The sequence below is a fragment of the Amphiura filiformis genome, chromosome 1 (assembly GCF_039555335.1).
Source record: "Amphiura filiformis chromosome 1, Afil_fr2py, whole genome shotgun sequence".
NCBI classification, from domain to species: Eukaryota; Metazoa; Echinodermata; class Ophiuroidea; order Amphilepidida; family Amphiuridae; genus Amphiura; species Amphiura filiformis.
The window spans coordinates 73,452,229-73,470,914 of record NC_092628.1 but is presented as its reverse complement, the minus strand read 5'-3'; the positions used below and the strand labels follow the sequence as shown (position 1 = coordinate 73,470,914).

Sequence of the window (18,686 nt, the reverse complement as noted above, 5' to 3'; positions counted from 1 at the left end):
AGGGCCTATAGGCCTATGTCAGTATACTTGAAAATGCGCATAATTTCAAATTGAATTTCTTTTCGCTAATTAGATTGTCAATGCATGGAATTGAAAATAGGATTAACAACGTTTCGCAGTCCCCCGTGCATCTTTGGCGAAATTGATTGCCTATTTCTTTAAATTAGACGTCTAATGGTGAAATTGAAACATTCGAGAACGAAATTGAATTCACAATAATGAATTGTTCTGATCATACATTAATTTGGTTGAACTAAAATGAAATCGATTGCTCATAATGCGAAAAAGAAATCGGGATTCGTTGCGATCATTCAATCTTGCGCGAAAACGAATGACACTTTTATTAAATCAAATGCACAAGTTGCGAAATTGACCAGGAAAACCTATATTATTATCATTATCATTATTATTATTATTATTATTATTATTATTATTATTATTATTATTATTGTTATTATTATTATTATTATTATTATTATTATTATTATTATTATTATTATTATTATTATTATTATTATTATTATTATCATTATTGTTATTCACGAGCATAAATAACACCAAAACATTTCACTTCTCTCCTTCCAACGCACGCATTTGAATGGAGTTCTGCACCGACTGTTACCTCTGCATTCTACGTGATTTTGCTTTCTGTTGGTTGACAACATACCATATCGATTACACAGAAACAAATGAACCAAAACGTTAACCTTGGTTTTGCTTCTTTGTATAACCAAATCAACTACACTTAGGGTCACACAAGGAAGTGAAGTGTTCAATTTTTTTCAGCAATGTTTAAAGTTAAATATGCCGTAGGTCTTTACCTGTGTGAAACATTATGTGTTTGATTCTGTTTCAATTAACATTATTAAAATGTTCTGCTGCAGAAAATGACAAGTAACATTATTTTCAATATTTTGGAACAACTCGGCAATTATTTGATCTTACAATGCTGAACGCTGCTATCATTGTAACATGTGTGTTGCCACCGTTAATTCTCTCTCAACGACGTGAGTATTAAACATGCAATAATTTCTTTATATTATAATGGGAACATTGAATATTGACTAATTGCTTTCTCAGTTTTAAGGGTTTTATAGTCAATCTTTTTCAGGTTAGCCCCAGTTAAAGAGTAAACATGACCTACACCAACTATCATGAGTGAGAAATGCAATATAGTTCATGTCTTAAATGTTATTTGTTAAAGAACTATCTAGTATGGTAATAAGAGAAGAAAAGAGCGCAGTGATTTATAGTGCGCTACGCACAGGCACAACGCCTAGACGTTGATCCACAAGCCTCAGCACACTTCACAGGTTGTCGCTGACCACTATGGCCCCACATCATTCCATAAACCATTAAACAACAATTCAGGGACTTTGCTGCTTCAAGAGCGCACACCCTAGACATTCCACAAATAACCATCACAACCAGGATCAGCTCCCCGAGTTTCGTACGGGTTACAACGAGACAAATTAGCAGTGAGTTCCTTGTCCAAGGGAATTTCAAGCTAACTCAATTTTTCCACGAGAGCATACTAGGCACCACCAGGGTTCGAACTTGCAACCTCTCGCACCATAGTCGAAAGCCTTATCGATCGAGCTAATGGGAGCCCATAAACAAATAAAATGACATGGCATTCCTCACATGATAGTTGGTGTATGTCATTATTACTTTTCAACAGGGGCTAACCCGAAAAATGTCCCCATGAAGACCCCTTAAATCATGGTTACATTGTATCCACCCCACATACCCAGTGCTGAAATAATCCGGGTCCTCGGGCCCACAAGCCTTTGAAATTCACTGTGTATCCATCGATATACCACCCTGCTGACCCGCAGTTCCGAAGTTTTGTGACCAAAGCCAGTAAGACGGCCTTATTGCTGACTTTATTACACTATAAAATGTTTAACGGTTTTACTCAAATTTAAGTAACGACGTAACAGTTGACTCTTGCATATAATGAAATTATGAAAGACAAAGATAAAAACAATTTATCGCGTCTGACGTCATCTGTCAATCAAATTTGAGCACGGTTTGTTTACAAGTGTCGTGATGATGACTTGCTGAACGCAGATTTATAACCGGGCGCCTTATTGTTAATTTTGCACCTTTCGACATGCAAACCATCTCAAAAGTTAGGTCTTTATAGTAGGAAACTTTCTTTGGCGAAGGCACCATGTCCACAATGCCTAGAAAAGCTGCTTTTTGCCTTGTAAAAGTACGTAATTTTTCGCCATTTGCTGCTATTCCTTTTCTCCGATCAGCACCAGATAGATCGGTCTTCATTTTACGCGCTGATTAACCTGTGTAAACCAATCAAGGATCGTAATTGACAATGACATCAGACGCGATAAATTGTTTTTATCTTTGTGTTTCATTATAGTTACTCAACACTTACCCAATTTTCCATTTACCTGTTGCTGATGTGTGAGGAGGAAGTGTTACCAATGTTGACCACTTGTACAATTTAAGTGCGGGCCCGTAAACATTGAAAATGGCCTGTAGTAGATTTAAAACCCATGGACCCTAATCCCCTTTGAAGATTTTAACTATTGAGCACTGCTGACACGTCTATATGCGCGGAAAGTATCTTCTTGGAACAAATATCTTGAACTTAAATTATCATGTCTATTGCTAAAGGTGGATGTGGTCCTTCGTCCTTCCACAGTACCTACGTGTCTCAAGCGTCCTGAGACCGAGTACTAGTCCCATTACATTCAAATACTTCAAATTGTACCTGATACAATTATTTAGTTGTCTCAGTCCGTCCATTGGGCACGACATAGTGCTTGTTTATGGATTCGGTACAAAATGGTTGTTTTCTTCACATGTAGAAATAGAAAGAGCTTGAACTTGATCTGAAGAAGTTAATCATTTATTTTTTATTCTTTTATGCATTCCTTCCCGTCAGTTGCGGGAATTCGTCTGCAACCAGATGATGGGGCTTCACTAGGTAAACTGGAGGTACTGCTACATGGTGAAAATGACTATATCCCAGTGTGTTATGATCATTCTGGATATGGCGTTGTTACCTGGAACAATCAAGCAGCATGGGTAGCATGTCGTCATCTTGGGTTTTATGGTGGAAGAAAGACCGTCTACGAGGTTGTGTCAGATGGACCAAAACTATACAATGTTTCATGTGGAGACGGTAAGTACGTGAAATCTCAATCCATTTAAACATGCAATAAACATAGTCAACATGATACCTCTATGATATATGAAAAGGTTGTCTCGATAATCATTAAGCAGATAATTTTCAGTGATGCTCACGTATTAATCAAAAGCTATTAAATAAAAACGAGGATCAATATTACGTTTCTTCTGCTTATATATGAATGAAGTAATCAATGTAGTTATCATTTAATGTAGTTATCATTTAATGTAGTATCAATTTTTACATTCCATATCTCGCGTACAGGTCTGAATAATAATATGGAAAGATGTTCCTATAAACAGACAGAAACAGCATGTCTCCGGGAAGCTGGAGTTGAATGTTTTGGTAAGTTCCTGGTATATAGTAGTAATGCGTCAAACAACATACATGTAGCCACCTCGGGGTAGCCCCATCATGACCACTACATCAGGAATGACCACAGGCTTCGCTCATATTAGTGAAAACTATGACTATATAGGCCTACTACACCAAAACGGGAACACGTAATAAATTTGAATCCATTCTTTCTGTTGTTGACGTTTTCCAGAACAAGAATCTGAATTTCGCGTCAGTCATGACGATCCGTTGAAAGGTAGGCTTGAGATGTCCTATAATGGTCAATGGATACCTGTATGTTATGACGGCGGTGATGATGATCATCCCTGGAGTGATCAAGAAGCATGGGTTACATGCCTTCAGATAGGATACCACGGAGGAAGAAGAATCGCCTATGAAGGACTACCAGCTATGAGTGATTGGAATGTAAATGATGTTCGTTGTGGACGGGGTAATCATAAATTAACAATATAACATAGATGTATATCCAGAATGATATATAATTATTGGTAGGTATTACTAGGCATTTGTATCTGCAATAATTCTGCCACACTGTGTATGCAAGCATAAAAGGTAAACACCGAATTGAAAGGCAATCGCATCAAAGTGGGCCACGTTTGGAAAACATCCATGTCAAAAATGAGATTAGCCATAATTATATGTTTCATTTATCCCAATTTCATATATACAAAAATCTTTGAGGCTACAATCGAGTCCGAAATTATTAAATATTGATTTGTTCAAGAGTTAGGGCCTTCTACCTGGTTAATGGATTGTAGAAGATCGCTCATAAAATAAACTCCTTCGACAACGAGTGAAACACATCAGGAAAACTAGTGAAAACTTGAAGTAAAATGTACCGACTCAAAAAATTGAGCTTCTTATCAAAGAAAACCCAATCACCTTGTAAGTTTGAGTCATGTAATGTAAACAAAAATGAATCTAATATAATTATATTTAAATATACACTAGTATTTAAAGGAGGATTTCGTGATCATAGCATCCTCTTTTTATGACATTTTGCAGTACACATCCACGAAAAAAGCCTATTCCCAAAATGTCAGTTGATTCCGATTTTGCGTTTGGGAGTTATGCATGATTATGTGTATTACACTGCTCCATAGACAATGCGTTGTAATTTCGTTCTGGTGCACCAGAACGAAATTCAAATTTCACGATATCTTTGCAAAACGAATTAATCTGCAAGAAATATTTTGTACATAAACATTATGTAGCCAGAGGTTTCCAGTGATATAAAAATCTCAACTTTTTTGAGAAAAGTGGGGGATGAGGCTGTGGATCACGAAATGCCCTTTAAAAGTAATATATTATTTAAATAAAGTAAAAACAAAATAATATTAACAAAGAGATTTTGAAGGGAGTAGTTTTTAAAATCACAATAGCTGTGATATCATTGTGCTTGTCAACGGCCACGCTATTTTTGTATACGCGGTAGCTTTATGGCTGCTTCGTTCGCCATTTGTCCTCCCATGTTAATCCAGATTTCGAAATATTAATTCAAATTCTCATTGCAAATGGATTTTTATGTTTACTTTTTAGATTTGGCTTTGAACAATGGTGAAATATACCATGTGTACAGAACAAATTGAAAATGCTATTACATTTACAGATACCGTAAAATGTATTTTTTTCATTGTATTGAAACAGGTTCATATTTGACAAAATGTATGATATATGAATAGAATATTCATAAGATACTGAAGAAAGCCAAAATTCCAAAATCTCTAAATGTGTCAATTTTGTCATAATAGCCATTTGTGGAAGGTTTTCCACCGATTACGAGCATCTTTTAGATTTAATTCTGTTTGCTGGTTTTGAAGCTTTTATAAAGAGCATTCATGTAGAAACATTAAATAACGTGTTTCTGCTTCGCATATTTTTGGAGATGATATACATATTACCATAAAACGGTCTTTAGTCCCTACGTTTTCTGTATCAATTTTTATATGCGGTGGACGAAAGAATCCAAAACTAACTCTTTTCAGATAAACCCATAATGTATATTTTTGAACATATACTTGAGATCGATGAGTGAAGAGATATGTGTAAGTTATTATTACGACAACTATATTATATAATCTGTTACAGGATTTTATACTGATTTAAAAGAATGCTCTTTTGAGCTTGAAGACACACCTTGCAAAAACAATCAACAGGCTGGCGTAGAATGTTTCGGTAAGATTATAATATGTTAACATTTAGGTACAGTTATTGTGCCTTTGTAATAAGTTCATTTATTGTTAGGTTTGGGTCGATTCGACTTCAGTGTCCATCTCTAATATTGACATTACTCTTATATAACCATGCAAATACATTTAAGAAAAAATGTTAATAGAGAAGTGCTTAAAAACAGATTAAAATCGCAACTCACATTTTCAATAAAGAATAATGCTCGTAATTCATTGAATTGCATTAGCTAAAGGAATAAAATATGATCCGGCATAAGGTGCCATTATAATTATGATGTGCATAATATACAGAGATGGTAACAAGTCATTTTTGCAAAGGCAAGTCCAAGCCACAAGACATTTTGTCTATGTCACAAGTAAGTCTAGTCATTTTGCAAAAGTTACAAGTTCCCCTTTAAGGCTTTATACTTATTGGCTTTCGATAGATTTGCTAGACATTCGATTGGTACACGAGGTGACGTTTAAAGCAACACCCGAACTATCTGAAGGTAGACTTGAGATGTCCTACCAAGGAACATGGATAGCAGTGTGTAATTATGGAGGAATGCCTGGTCAGGATAACTCATGGAGTTATCAAGCAGCGTGGGTAGCTTGTCGACAGCTCGGCTATTATGGAGGGAGAAGAAGAGAGTACAAGGAAGTCTCAGTAACAAGTGAATTTACAGTTAACGATGTTCGATGTATAAATGGTAACTAAACTGATAATATGTGAATATATTTTGACAATGGGCAGTGTGGGTGTGTGTGTGTGGGGGGGGGGGATGTGTGTGTGTCGTGTTTCATTTTATTTTGTTGTAAATAATATTTACTCCAATTGAAGCCAAAAAAATATTTGTCATAATCAAGACCAACAAATGTTCGTTCAATTACGAAACAGCAAACTGATACACTCATGTGATGGAAATGCGGAGCAGATTGGTTAATAGGCATGACTGGGGGAGAATCCATGTTTTTCAAAAGGGGCCCGCCATATCAATTCCTTGGCCCCCTTTAACGCAAAGCTGTTTCTACTAGGTTGCTCCATCATGTCCATAGAAAATAGTGTACGAAACTGTATTTGTTATTTCATCAGCTTTCATCTATTGATCTACACGAACAATTAAGAATACGGTGGCGCTAGACAGGCATCAAACTGTGCCAAAATATATCCTGTTTCGTGATATTATTCAATGTACGCGTTTTCTTGCATTTTAATCTCGCATTTTAAGATTTTTGCTTATTAAAAACTTGATTCTTCTGTACAGGTATGTTTTATCATTTACAAGAGTGTGTATTTGAACTGGAAAATACAATTTGCCATAAAGACCGACAAGCTGGGGTTGAGTGCTTCGGTGAGATACTGTGTTTTTTTATTACTCTTGTACTTGCTGTTGGTGTTGGTCAGGTAGAACCCTTAATTTCTTCACATCTTGGCAGTGGCGTAGATTTTTTTTTTGACATGGGGGGGGTGGTGTTGGAAAAAAGTTCTTGAAGTATAGTGAATCCAGCAATTTTTGACGACAGATTAAGTTTATTGAACAAATGCGCGCAAAGCATGCGAAAAATTTTGCCATTTTGAAGCTAAACAGATGAAATATGGTGCAAAAGAGGGATAAATTCGCACAATTTGCAATTTTAGGGCTAAAATTGCCAAATATAAGGTTAATTTGGTCAGAAACCCATATACAGGTATCAACATGGGGGGTGATTGAATGGACCATCCCCCTGGCAAAATATTGGGGGATTTATCCCCCATCCCCCCGGGATCTACGCCTATGCATCATGGTGTACATTAGTCATCCCTCAAATAATATACGAGTTTTCTATCACAGACGGTTTGATAACATGAAATTGATGAATTTAAAAAGCAAATCATTCTAACATAACCATGATAACAAAAAGGAAATCACATTCTTAAACACTTAAGAATGTTTCTGCAATCTTATTGGTTCTTAACCATGTGATATTTATAGGTTAATGAACTCGTATTGTTGGGAGTGAATTGTTGATGCACGAAGTGGGGAGTGCATTAGACGCATCAACATCAGCGCAAGTGCATTTTTTTTGTCTAATTTCGTTCATCAGAAACGAATAGAAAAACACACGTGATTTTTGCTGTGTTTATAACAAAATTATCACTAAAAGTGTTGGAAAATACAAGAAAATAGAAATGCATCAACCCGCAAGAAAAATGAACGCGTCCGAAAGCACTGCGCGTAGTACGCGCCTGGGCATATATGCATGGTTTGGATTTTTCTAATGCTTGCTCTGATTGGTTCTCGCTATCTAAGAGTGTATAAAGACGCGATACTCGTACGCGCTATTTGAACCATCATTATTTTTTGGCGTTAAATAACTCGGCTTCGTCTTGTTGTTTAATTTGAAATAATGATGTCGCCCGTGTTATATGAGACGATAGATGAACTCCAGCTGCTAAAAACAATACCTTTATTCATTTTCTTAAACACTTCAATTCAAATAATATATTAATAACGATAAGTAAACCAAGTTTCAATCAAATTAAATCCTACATTTTACAAGGAATTAGCTAGAGCTTAAAATCGGGAAGTTCCGTTGTTGCTATGCACCTCCGATTGGTTCAAATAGCGCGTACGAGTATCGCGTCTAAATCATCAATAATATCGTACGAAGAACATTGCTCTCTGTCATGTTTGCTCTGATGACAATACAATATTATCGTAATCAATGACAAAGAACATAAGTTATGTTGGCCTTCATGTTTGAGACATCTGCCATTAACCATGATTTTGTATAACGCTTTTTATTTGTTTTCAGAAACAATTTTAGATATTAAGCTCGTACACGAGGAATATGATATTGACCCTTTGCCTGCTGAAGGTAGATTGGAAATGTTGTACAAAGGGCAGTGGTTACCTCTATGTTATGACGGTGTAATGTCAAATGATATTGAGTGGAATAATCAAGCGGCTTGGGTAGCATGCCGACAACTAGGGTATTATGGAGGAAGAAGCAAAATTTACGATGGACTCTCAGTCAATAGTAGTCTCAAAGTTATGGATGTCCGCTGTGGTGACGGTACAGTATTTTAACAAATGCTACAGTTTTTCAATTCTCGTTAAATAGATTTTCTTGTCTTGCAAAAGGAATTACTAAGTATTAATTATGCTACTAAATATGTTTGGCTCGAGAGACGATATTGTTCTTAACCCTGATCTTACTGGTTAGGTTAAACTGATATTTCTGTTCTTATCTTACATTCCCGGGCGTACATTATTAGTTCGGACAATGTGTGTAATGATTTGTATTTTTTTTTTATTAATGCAAACATCAAATTCTTTACTAGACGATTCCTAATCGTTTGATTCGGCTATCTACCAAAGACGATTGTTTGATTTCACGAGGACGGGATAAGAATATTACTTCATAAAAATTCAATTTGTCATAAACGTGTCCATGACTTACGCCGTTGCTTCTATATTTCGTACCATGTGATACATAATTATAGTGTTTCCTTATTCAAATTCAGTATAAACATTGATTTCCTATACAGGTTTATTCAATAATTTGCACGAATGTTTTTTTGAAGTGGAAGAAACTGGCTGCTATGAAGAAAAGCAAGCTGGTGTCGAATGTTTTAGTAAGTATAATATTTTATTATATTCACATATTCAATTCATATAGCTGATCCAAAATGTCCTTTGCTTATTATTAATCTTTTTGCATTGTTATTTATCCCGATTAAGACATTAAACCAGACATACATCTTGTGCATAACGGCGAGCTTGAAATGTTATATGAGAACCAGTGGATTGCAGTTTGTTATAACGGTGACACAAAAGACACAACCTGGAACAGCCAATCAGCATGGGTAGCATGTCGTCAATTAGGACATCATGGAGGACGTAGTAAAGTTATCAGACGCGACCAGCCTGTTAGTTCAGGTTTGAGTGTGAACAATGTTCGATGTGGAGATGGTGAGAAACTAATTCACAAAATAAGCCTATAGGCCTTTTCTATAGCAATGAGCATTATCTGTTCATATTCAAAGGGAACATGAATGTAAAAAAAAATATTTTAGAGAATGATTATCATGATTATGATCTTTACATTTGGACAAAATTGCAGGTTTATTTTACCACATTCAAGAGTGTTTCTTCGAACTTCAAGACACAAACTGTAACGGACAATATGCAGGAATTGAATGTTTCGGTAAGTTCCTAAAATACATGTCTTATTCAAAACAACATATAATTTACATTAGTAAAATAGACAAATATTATGACTTGCCTCACAAACTTTACTTATGACCAATTGTCCCATTACTATACTAAATTACTTTAAATTGTGTTATCAATTTGGTCAAACATTCAATTTTGAATTAATAAGCATTTTCATTATCTCAACATTATTTTGAAGACCGTCTTCTAGAGATCCGCCTTGCAGATAATGCGACGACAATAGGTAGATTGGAAATATCGAATGGGGATGATTGGGTCGCAGTCTGCTTTGATGGAGGGAAAAACGATGAGACTTGGAATGATGGAGCAGCGTCTGTGGCATGCCGCCAGCTTGGGTTTTATGGCGGAAAGGCAACTGTTCATCATACCACTGTTGGTATGATGAAAATGTTGCATGTAAAAGATGTCCGATGTGGTCATGGTAACACTATGTTTATCCTTATTATTTCTCTGTTTTCAATCTTCTGCGGTATTGCGAACCGTATTGCTTTTCTTATTGACATACAGCTTGCTCCTCGTCTTTGGGCATTTCAGTCCGAGTCGAAGTTTTTGTTTAATTTATTTTTTAGGTTTCCTATACATGAGCGATTTCTTTTTGTTGTCCCTAGTAAATACATGTAAAAGTAATCTTAATCAAAAGCAGCTTTACTCTGTAATCGTCTTGTCGTTCATGCTCCTGAAAAGAACGTTATACTTAATTGTTACAATAAAAGTGATATAAACATAACTAGACTTAGCTGTGGTCTAACCCACGAACACAGCCGTGTTTTGACCCCTAATGACCTTTGACCCCAAAATATATGAAAACGCCCATAGACATTGGCTAATGTCAATACATGGGTGCACGTGGCACCACTTAGCTATGTTACTTGTGACAGAAGGGGCATTTTGAAGGTTTTTCGTCTGAGACCGGAAGTGACCCCTTAATGACATTTGACCCCAAATAAAAAAATACCACATATGAATTGGGTAACCACAATTAATGTGTGAACATACCGTTACTGTCCGATGTTTTTCTTAGCAAATAAAATTTTTTGAAGGTTTTTCGTTTTAAACCGGAAGTGACCCCTTAATGACCTTTGACCCCAAATCTGTGAGGACCCCATAGACATTGAGTAATAACAATGCATGTGTGCAAGTGGTGTCACTGTCCTACGTAATTTGTGGGAGAAGAAGCATTTTAAAGGTATTTCGTTTTATACCGGAAGTGGGCCCTTAATGACCTTTGACCCTAAAAAAAAAATACCACATATACACAGGGTAACTATAATTTATGTGTGAACATAACGTTACTGTCCTATGTTTTTCTTAGCAAATAAAAATTTTTGAAGGTTTTTCGTATTATACCGGAAGTGACCCCTTAATGACCTTTGACCCCAAATCTGTGAGGACCCCATAGACACTGGGTAATAGCAATGCATGTGTGCAAGTGGGGTTACCGTCATACGTAATCTGTAGGAGAAGAAGCATTTTGAGTTGAAATCACGTTTTTTACCCCTATGACCCCAGCGTGACCTTTGACCCCACGAGTTTCATGTGACATGTAGGGGCATGGTCAATGATGGTTGTGACCAAGTTAGGTCGAAATCGGTGTAAGCATGTGAGTGCTAGAGCAAATGTAATGGTCGGCAGAAGAAGAAAGAAAGAAGAAAGAACCTGTAAGAAAAAAGACACAGCCGTGACTAACGTCACGGCTGTGTAATAAAAATGAAAGTGTGATATTGTGGCTGCAATATCTTCATCCTTGTTCCCATTACATTATTGGGATTCTGTGCCATGAAAGCGAGAGTACTTTTAAGTAGTCTAAAAAGTACAGTACATAATCTGCTACAAGATGAAATTGCTGTCTGCACTCATATTATTTCAGAATAATATTTCACAATATAACATTGAATTTGCAAATTGTTAGGGAATAGAGGAAGGAACCAATTTATAAATATCTGTTTGCACAAACCTGGTTTAAAAACACACGTGAATGTTACATTTATTTTGATGATTATTATGAATTATTGTGCAGACTTCTACATGTACGACCATCTACAAAATTGTTCATTTGAAGTGGAAAGAACAGATTGTGGAAATGGTGAAGAAGCAGGTGTGGAGTGTTATGGTAAGATTAAGTAAATAAAATACAAGTGTCTGCAAAATGGAAATGATGATCATACAAACAAATTGTGAAAAGAAATACAAGCGTAACATAACAGCAACACAAACTATAACAACAAATTTGGCAATTAATTTTACAAATTCAAAAATGTACATAAAACGCCTTCTGTAACTTGCAATGACTTAAGTGCACAAACTTATATGAAAAAGCATATGGTAGCCATCTGGTACCTTTTGTATGACAACAATAAGAAGCAAGTCCTGACCGATTCATGAAAAAAATACAGTACTATTTCTTTGGGATTAAAATTTATCTATATTTTCCCGTCAAATAAAACATAGTTGAATCATATTCCTTTAGTTGGACCTAACTGGCAATATCAGTATTTAAGGATTGTTTTGTGACAATCATACAAAGTCTATAGTATCAGTCGATGCAAACACATTATAGTTTGTAACTAATTATTGAAATATCTTAGCCTATAACCAAGATTCCGAATATTTAGACTTGTGCCAAGTCTATTTTATGACTGTGATTAAATGAAAACATGCAAATATTTTCAGGTTTATGCCCCCTTTGCCAAAAAAAGTTTCCAAATATCAAATTTTTTTTAAATTGCTAGCCAACTAAAGGATTAGGAATGGGATGTGTTTCATTTGGTAAAACAGGATTATTTTTTTAATGTTTTTGGAATGAGTAAGCACATTTCGGATATGCTAATGATTGTTCGTCAATGGTATAATATCTTAGAACATTTAAGATACCGAATAGAGTTCACTGCTTTTTATTTGCACTTGCATAAAACAGAGTATTAATTAATATTGCACAAACTATAGGACGGGGCTGATAGTTTAGTTGGAAGAAGGGCCTATCGTGTATCCTCGGAATTTTTTGTCAAAACCCACGCCAAAGCATTCCCCGGGTCATAGTGAACCAGAAAATGTATAGTTTGAACTGTCTGCGGCATACCATTCCTGAGTTATAAGCAAAAATGTCACAATAGAGGGGGGGGGGGAGATTTTTTGCCACAATCCGACAATAAAAGTCAACGGGCCTATTGACCATGAACTATTTTGCAATGTTTCCTAGGTAACGAAACATCCTAGATGGTGAGAACCATTCCTTATTTGAGTTCATTTTGCAAGACGAACAATTTGAGATAATTTTAACTTTTAGTTTGACCGCTGTGTGGCCAAAAAAACCAGATTACACTAATTCTGACCTTTTTTCTCAAGAACGGTATGTCGCAGATAAGGCAAATTATTATTTTTCTAAAACGTCCAGAGGAATAATTTTTCGTGGTTTTTGTCAAAATCTGAGCAATTTTGAAATTTGAACCCTGTCGTATGACATTTGACCCCTGTTGACCCCTAGGGACACTTTTTGAATTTGTTAACACAGCTTATCGTTTTCTGATCTTCAGACGTTGATTAGAAGTTGATTTCCGCGAGCGTTGTAGAATAATTACGAGTGTTAAGGTTTTTCACCACGTCTGACAGTGTAAGATTGGTGTGAATGTGGCAATGGTGCTAATTTAGCTTTTTGAAATTTCAGAAACAACTACTACTCCAGCCACATCATCCGATAAGCCTCAAAATGCATCAACAGGTTGGTTTATATTCATCGTAATTGGTGTTAGGATAAAGGGCATTGCCATGACTGCCAAAAATAATAATAGCTAAAAAGAAAGCATGGGAAAATAATGTTTATAATGAAAGACAAAGATAAAGACAATTTATCGCGTCTGACGTCATCTGTCAATCAAACTCGAGCACGGTTTGTTTACAAGTGTCGTGATGATGACTTGCTGAACGCGGATTTATAACCGGGCGCCGTATTGTTAATTTTGCACCTTGAAACATGCAAACCATCTCAAAAGTTAGGTCTTTATAGTAGGAAACTTTCTTAACCGAAGGCATCATGTCCACAATGCCTAGAAAAGCTGCTTTTTGCCTTGTAAAAGTACGTAATTTTTCGCCATTTGCTGCTATTCCTTTTCTCCGATCAGCACCAGATAGATCGGTCTTCCATTTACGCGCTGATTAACCTGTGTAAACCAATCAAGGATCGTAATTGACAGTGACATCAGACGCGATAAATTGTTTTTATCTCTGTCTTTAATTATAGAGTTAGCAGAATTATCTTAAAAAAAAGAGTACTAATCAGTGTTTAGTCTCACCTACTCTGACAAAGTTTTTACATTTGTACATGTTTTATTGTTGCAGGGAATCCGATTCAAGGCGCTAACCAAGACGTTCAAAACGGTAAAAGAATAATATATCTTGTATACTGATAATTAGAGAAATCTTTTAGGTTGTTTGTTTTTTCTGAAAATAAAGGGCGCAATGAAAACATTCTTGGTAATGCACCTGGTTCCCGCATTTTATGTTACTTTATCCAACTCGTGTAATCCATACAGACACGCCATTGTCATTGCATTAACTTTAGTATGCTGGTCATTCTGTCTTCTACAGAGCTGAGTACAGCATCCCATTTTAGCAATACTGTTTATTCGGCGGCAGAGAATACGGAAGAATACCCTTGCTTGAATACCCTTCCATATTATCACGGATGATTGTTTGTTCTTCTATGTTGTGTCTCCCTTGCACAATCGTTAATCTTTTTTCAGTGTTTCAAAGAGTAATCGTTTGAGCTGTGCTTTGTTACGTCTGTTGAATTTATTTTTGACTGATTTTTTTTTCTGATAATATAATATCTTATCCAAATACCGTAACTGTTAATGTTTGTAACTGCTGTAGCAATAGGCTAAGGATAATTCTAACATTGATTACAAAAGTGAATCCGTATTTCAGACATTGACGTATACGTTAGATCACTGAAATAGTCAATATCAAAATTAATGCATTAAAAATCTAAATAAAACGTATTATATTGGTTGCACAGTGCACACCAATTGGTCACCATGTATTTACGTACTGTTTCTATTCCGTAATGTTGAGAACAGCGTACAATAATCTTTTAAAAAACTGTATGAACTGCTTACTTTCGCTCAAAATTAATAAACAAACTCTTTGCTTTTCAATATTTCCCCGAAATAACCTGACACAAAACTATAGAACACAAAATAGGTTATTATTCTCTATTATCCTACCAAGTGTAAAGTTAATCCCCTGAGTTAATCGGTTTTACTGCACAGAGTGGATTAATGATTTTGCTTCAGTCCGGCCAGCCAGCGAACCGGACAGACAGCCAACCATCTGCACAAAAAAGGGTTCCACACAACACAATTTGTTGTGGGATCATCACTTCCCACCCTTCTTCCCAAAAGAATGTTTCATTAACAGCTGCACCAGGGCTATCAGCTTAGAATGGAAGTATTACATTATCAAGTTGAAAATTGTCGCTTTCTTTTTGCTGTTGGGGCTTGATGCTAGTCAAAAAGTATTTAGTAAACACAAACGATTTGAGGACCAACTTTGAGCATAAGAGACTTGTTCATAAGCAAAAAAATCTTGTTCATTCTCATATTGTGTTCTTTGCTTTTGATCAAACAGCTGCTATTGGAGGAGGCGTGGCCGGTGGCATCATACTATTTATCCTGTTTATAGTAGTAATACTCATTTGCTACAAGTAAGAAAGATTACTATGTATATATTTAATAAAATACCGCAAATACACAGATATTAATACAGTGGAAGAAAGCTTTTGGGAAATGCTGCTCAAAAATATACTTTCATCAAGTATTGTGAAGCAACAGAGAGGACAAAGTACTCTGTGGACGGATGATGGGAGGGGATAAAGAAGGGAAAATATAGGTAAAAAACCCTCATTTGGACAAACACTCTAGCGGAAACAATTTGTTCGCTCCCTGGGAACAGTCGACTGAGCCGCCTACGCGTCTGGCAAAAATAAATTGATCGATTTTACTCCCAAATTCATTTAAAGGGTTAGGGTTACGGTTAGGGTAAGGGCCTTCGTATTGTTTCATTAAAGTGACATGCTTGTTTCTGTCATCTTCTGTTAAGGTACAAAAACAAAGAAGTGTTAAGACGTACATCGCAAAATGTTAGGATCATAAGTAACCCAGACATCCTCAACGACGCCTTACACACCAATCCCGCATACGGAGAAACAGATGCACAAGATACAAACACCTATCAAGAAGAGCGAGGTCAGACATCAAGCGAGTATACATACATTGATGCCAATCTCCAGAATGCGCGAACAAACCAGAATCATAATGACAATGAATATGCATATGCCCAGACACCTGGCAATCTGAATCCACGATCACCGTCTCAAAGTAACGATGACAATCCTTACGCTTATGCAGAGACACCGGGTGGCATGCGTCCATCGCTACCAGCGCACAGTGCCACAAATTCTCCCGAAATTCATCATTCCAATGACAACCTTTACGCTTATGCAGAAACGCCTGGCGGACGTCATACACAAGTGTCCGCTGATCCAAAGCCTTCAACTAACCCGGCTGATGAAGGCTGGAATGAGAACACGATTTATATTACTTCAGGTTCCAATGGTGAGACTAAAGATGCGATAGCCTCTAGAACGGATGGTGATCATGTTGATGTGGAGGAAGGCTAGGCTGCAAATTCTTTTTATGGAGATTGAGATACAGCAGCTGTTTTATTTTTTCATCAGATTTACAAACCATGTGTTAGCGTCAACTTATCCTGATGCTTATGAAAGACTACAAAACACGGGAATTGAGCATGATTATTCATAAGAACAAAATATGTAGTATTGCAGTTAAGAATTGCACTGCTAATTGTATTCCTCATTTTCATGGTCCTTGCGGGATGTTGAATTGGGATTATCTTATTCAGTTCTCTTCCATTTTGTTTGATCCTGATCATAGTATAAAGGAAATTTAAAAAAGTTCTCTAACTTGGAATTCGTTTATAATGCCTAACTGATCTGGGTTTCGTGTTATTGTGCATGACTAGTTTAGAAAATGATTTTATGAAACAGAAAACAATACGTATTATGATATGTGATGTGATCAAGCAAAATCAGGCGGAACTCGGAAATATTGATTTTGAGATATAGCCAAAACAAAGGAAATATTTTCTTTTGTTTCCTATGGTTGGAAATGGTTGTTCAGTTTCAATTGGGTTTTCTGCAAAATCCAGCTTTGTAAATGCTGTTTACTATCCTATTAGAAACGGAAAAGTTAATATTTCCGAGTTCCGACTGATTTTGCTTGATCGCATCACATATGAGGTAGCTATGAGGTGTACTACAAGGTTCAAAATTGGGACCCTTACCGTTTATAATTTATGTAGATGGTATTATTAATACATCTTACTTGTGTCCGCACGATCTTACCATATGATACTCACATAAAGATACTAAAAGCAAGAGTAAATTAATTATTTATGTGAAAGAAACAAGTAATTTGTTCAGGACACACGACAGTGGATATACCAATCTGGTACCCACGGAGCAAATAAACAAGTCCACGAGGCAAAATTGCGCCAACCAAGAAACGCCGCCACTGAGAGAGCAAATAAGTATGGCACGCCACGCCGGACAAAAAACGGCGAGACTTAAAAAATGACGTCCAGTTTAAAAAATGACGCCGAGAATGAAAAAAATGACGTCGAGAATGAAATGATAACGTCGAGTTTTAAAATACGACGTTGAGTCCAAAACGATGACGTTGAGATTGTAAAAACCAACGCCGAGTTTGTAACGCCGAGTTTCTTCGCGTCCAGATTTTTTTCGCGTCCAGAAGCGCCCTCTATAGTTTCTGATTGGCCATGTTGACATGGTCCAAATAGCTAGTCATTTTCAATGTCTGCAATGGCGGAAATAAAAGAATATGGAGTGTGGCAAATCTTATGTGTGAGATTCAGAGGACAGACATTGATTCCGAGGTTAATTCCGTGGAAAGACTAGGAAGAATATGGTAGAAGAGCATTTGTGTAATTAAGTTACGACCTTTCTAGCTGTATACTTGCCATAGTCAGTTCAATGGAATGACTCTTATGTCGTGTGCAATTTAAATAACTAGCATAACATGATATACAAGTTGTACCAGAAATACCCTGGTGAATGAATTTGGACATAAGTCAAGAAATAGGCATCGGAAAAAAATGTAAAAAGCGGCGTTTAGCTCATTGTATTGTGCATCATATTATTATAATAATATTATGTACGCAAATTATATTTGATTCGGTTGACTGTTTGTGAAGAAATGAGCGATTAGGGCCTACATAATCATGATAATGCCCGCATCAATGCAATTTCCGCGGGAAGTGACGCGTATGTAGGGCCATTAAGACTCCCTTTTTCAGCACCGCAGTCACCCAAAGACCCCATATTTTTTTTTATTATCACATGCTCTGTCACCCAAATACTCCTTATATTTTCCTTTTGATCTGTCACCCAAAGACCCTTATACATGTATATCCATTTGAACAGCAACGAGTCATCTATCACTGATTTTGTTACTTATTTTGAAATAACAAAGCCATTTGAAGCCATTTAGAACTAGAAATTCAATTTTCGAGGGTCTCGTCCGGAGACCCTATTTTAAAAAAGGTCATTCTTCCAATGCCCCGACTAATTTAGATCCAAACGGTCCGTCTGTCACCCAATGACCCCATATTTTGTGCATTTTGATCTCACCAAATGCCAATATGTTTGCTCTCACCCAATGACCCCATATTTTTTTTATTTTGCTCTCACCA

General features: G+C 36.3%; 1 protein-coding gene across 2 annotated transcripts; it reads left to right on the top strand.

Moving 5' to 3' along the window:
* The first annotated feature begins 588 nt into the window (after positions 1-588).
* Positions 589-17,499, top strand: LOC140152963 (scavenger receptor cysteine-rich domain superfamily protein-like). Of its 2 annotated transcripts, none has more exons than XM_072175529.1 (17): positions 589-1,007; positions 2,912-3,151; positions 3,422-3,502; positions 3,705-3,944; positions 5,603-5,689; positions 6,129-6,392; positions 6,948-7,034; positions 8,479-8,739; positions 9,215-9,301; positions 9,408-9,638; positions 9,790-9,873; positions 10,081-10,323; positions 11,920-12,012; positions 13,564-13,617; positions 14,235-14,273; positions 15,525-15,600; positions 15,996-17,499. In XM_072175529.1, the coding sequence occupies exons 1-17, from the start codon at positions 947-949 to the stop codon at positions 16,573-16,575; spliced, it is 2,808 nt and encodes a 935-aa protein (XP_072031630.1). In that variant the 5' UTR covers positions 589-946; the 3' UTR covers positions 16,576-17,499. The 2 variants fall into 2 exon arrangements, with proteins under 2 accessions (XP_072031630.1, XP_072031621.1); XM_072175520.1 differs by having other exon boundaries at positions 15,516-15,600.
* Positions 17,500-18,686: the final 1,187 nt, after the last annotated feature.

What these genes read in the sequence shown, in the direction of transcription:
- LOC140152963 (XM_072175520.1), top strand. Translation starts at nt 947, where the DNA reads ATGCTGAACGCTGCTATCATTGTAACATGTGTGTTGCCACCGTTAATT. An exon ending in TGATGTTCGTTGTGGACGGG is followed by an intron (nt 3,945 to 5,602) that starts GTAATCATAAAT and finishes AATCTGTTACAG; the next exon opens with GATTTTATACTGATTTAAAA. An exon ending in TAACCAAGACGTTCAAAACG is followed by an intron (nt 14,274 to 15,515) that starts GTAAAAGAATAA and finishes TCTTTGCTTTTG; the next exon opens with ATCAAACAGCTGCTATTGGA.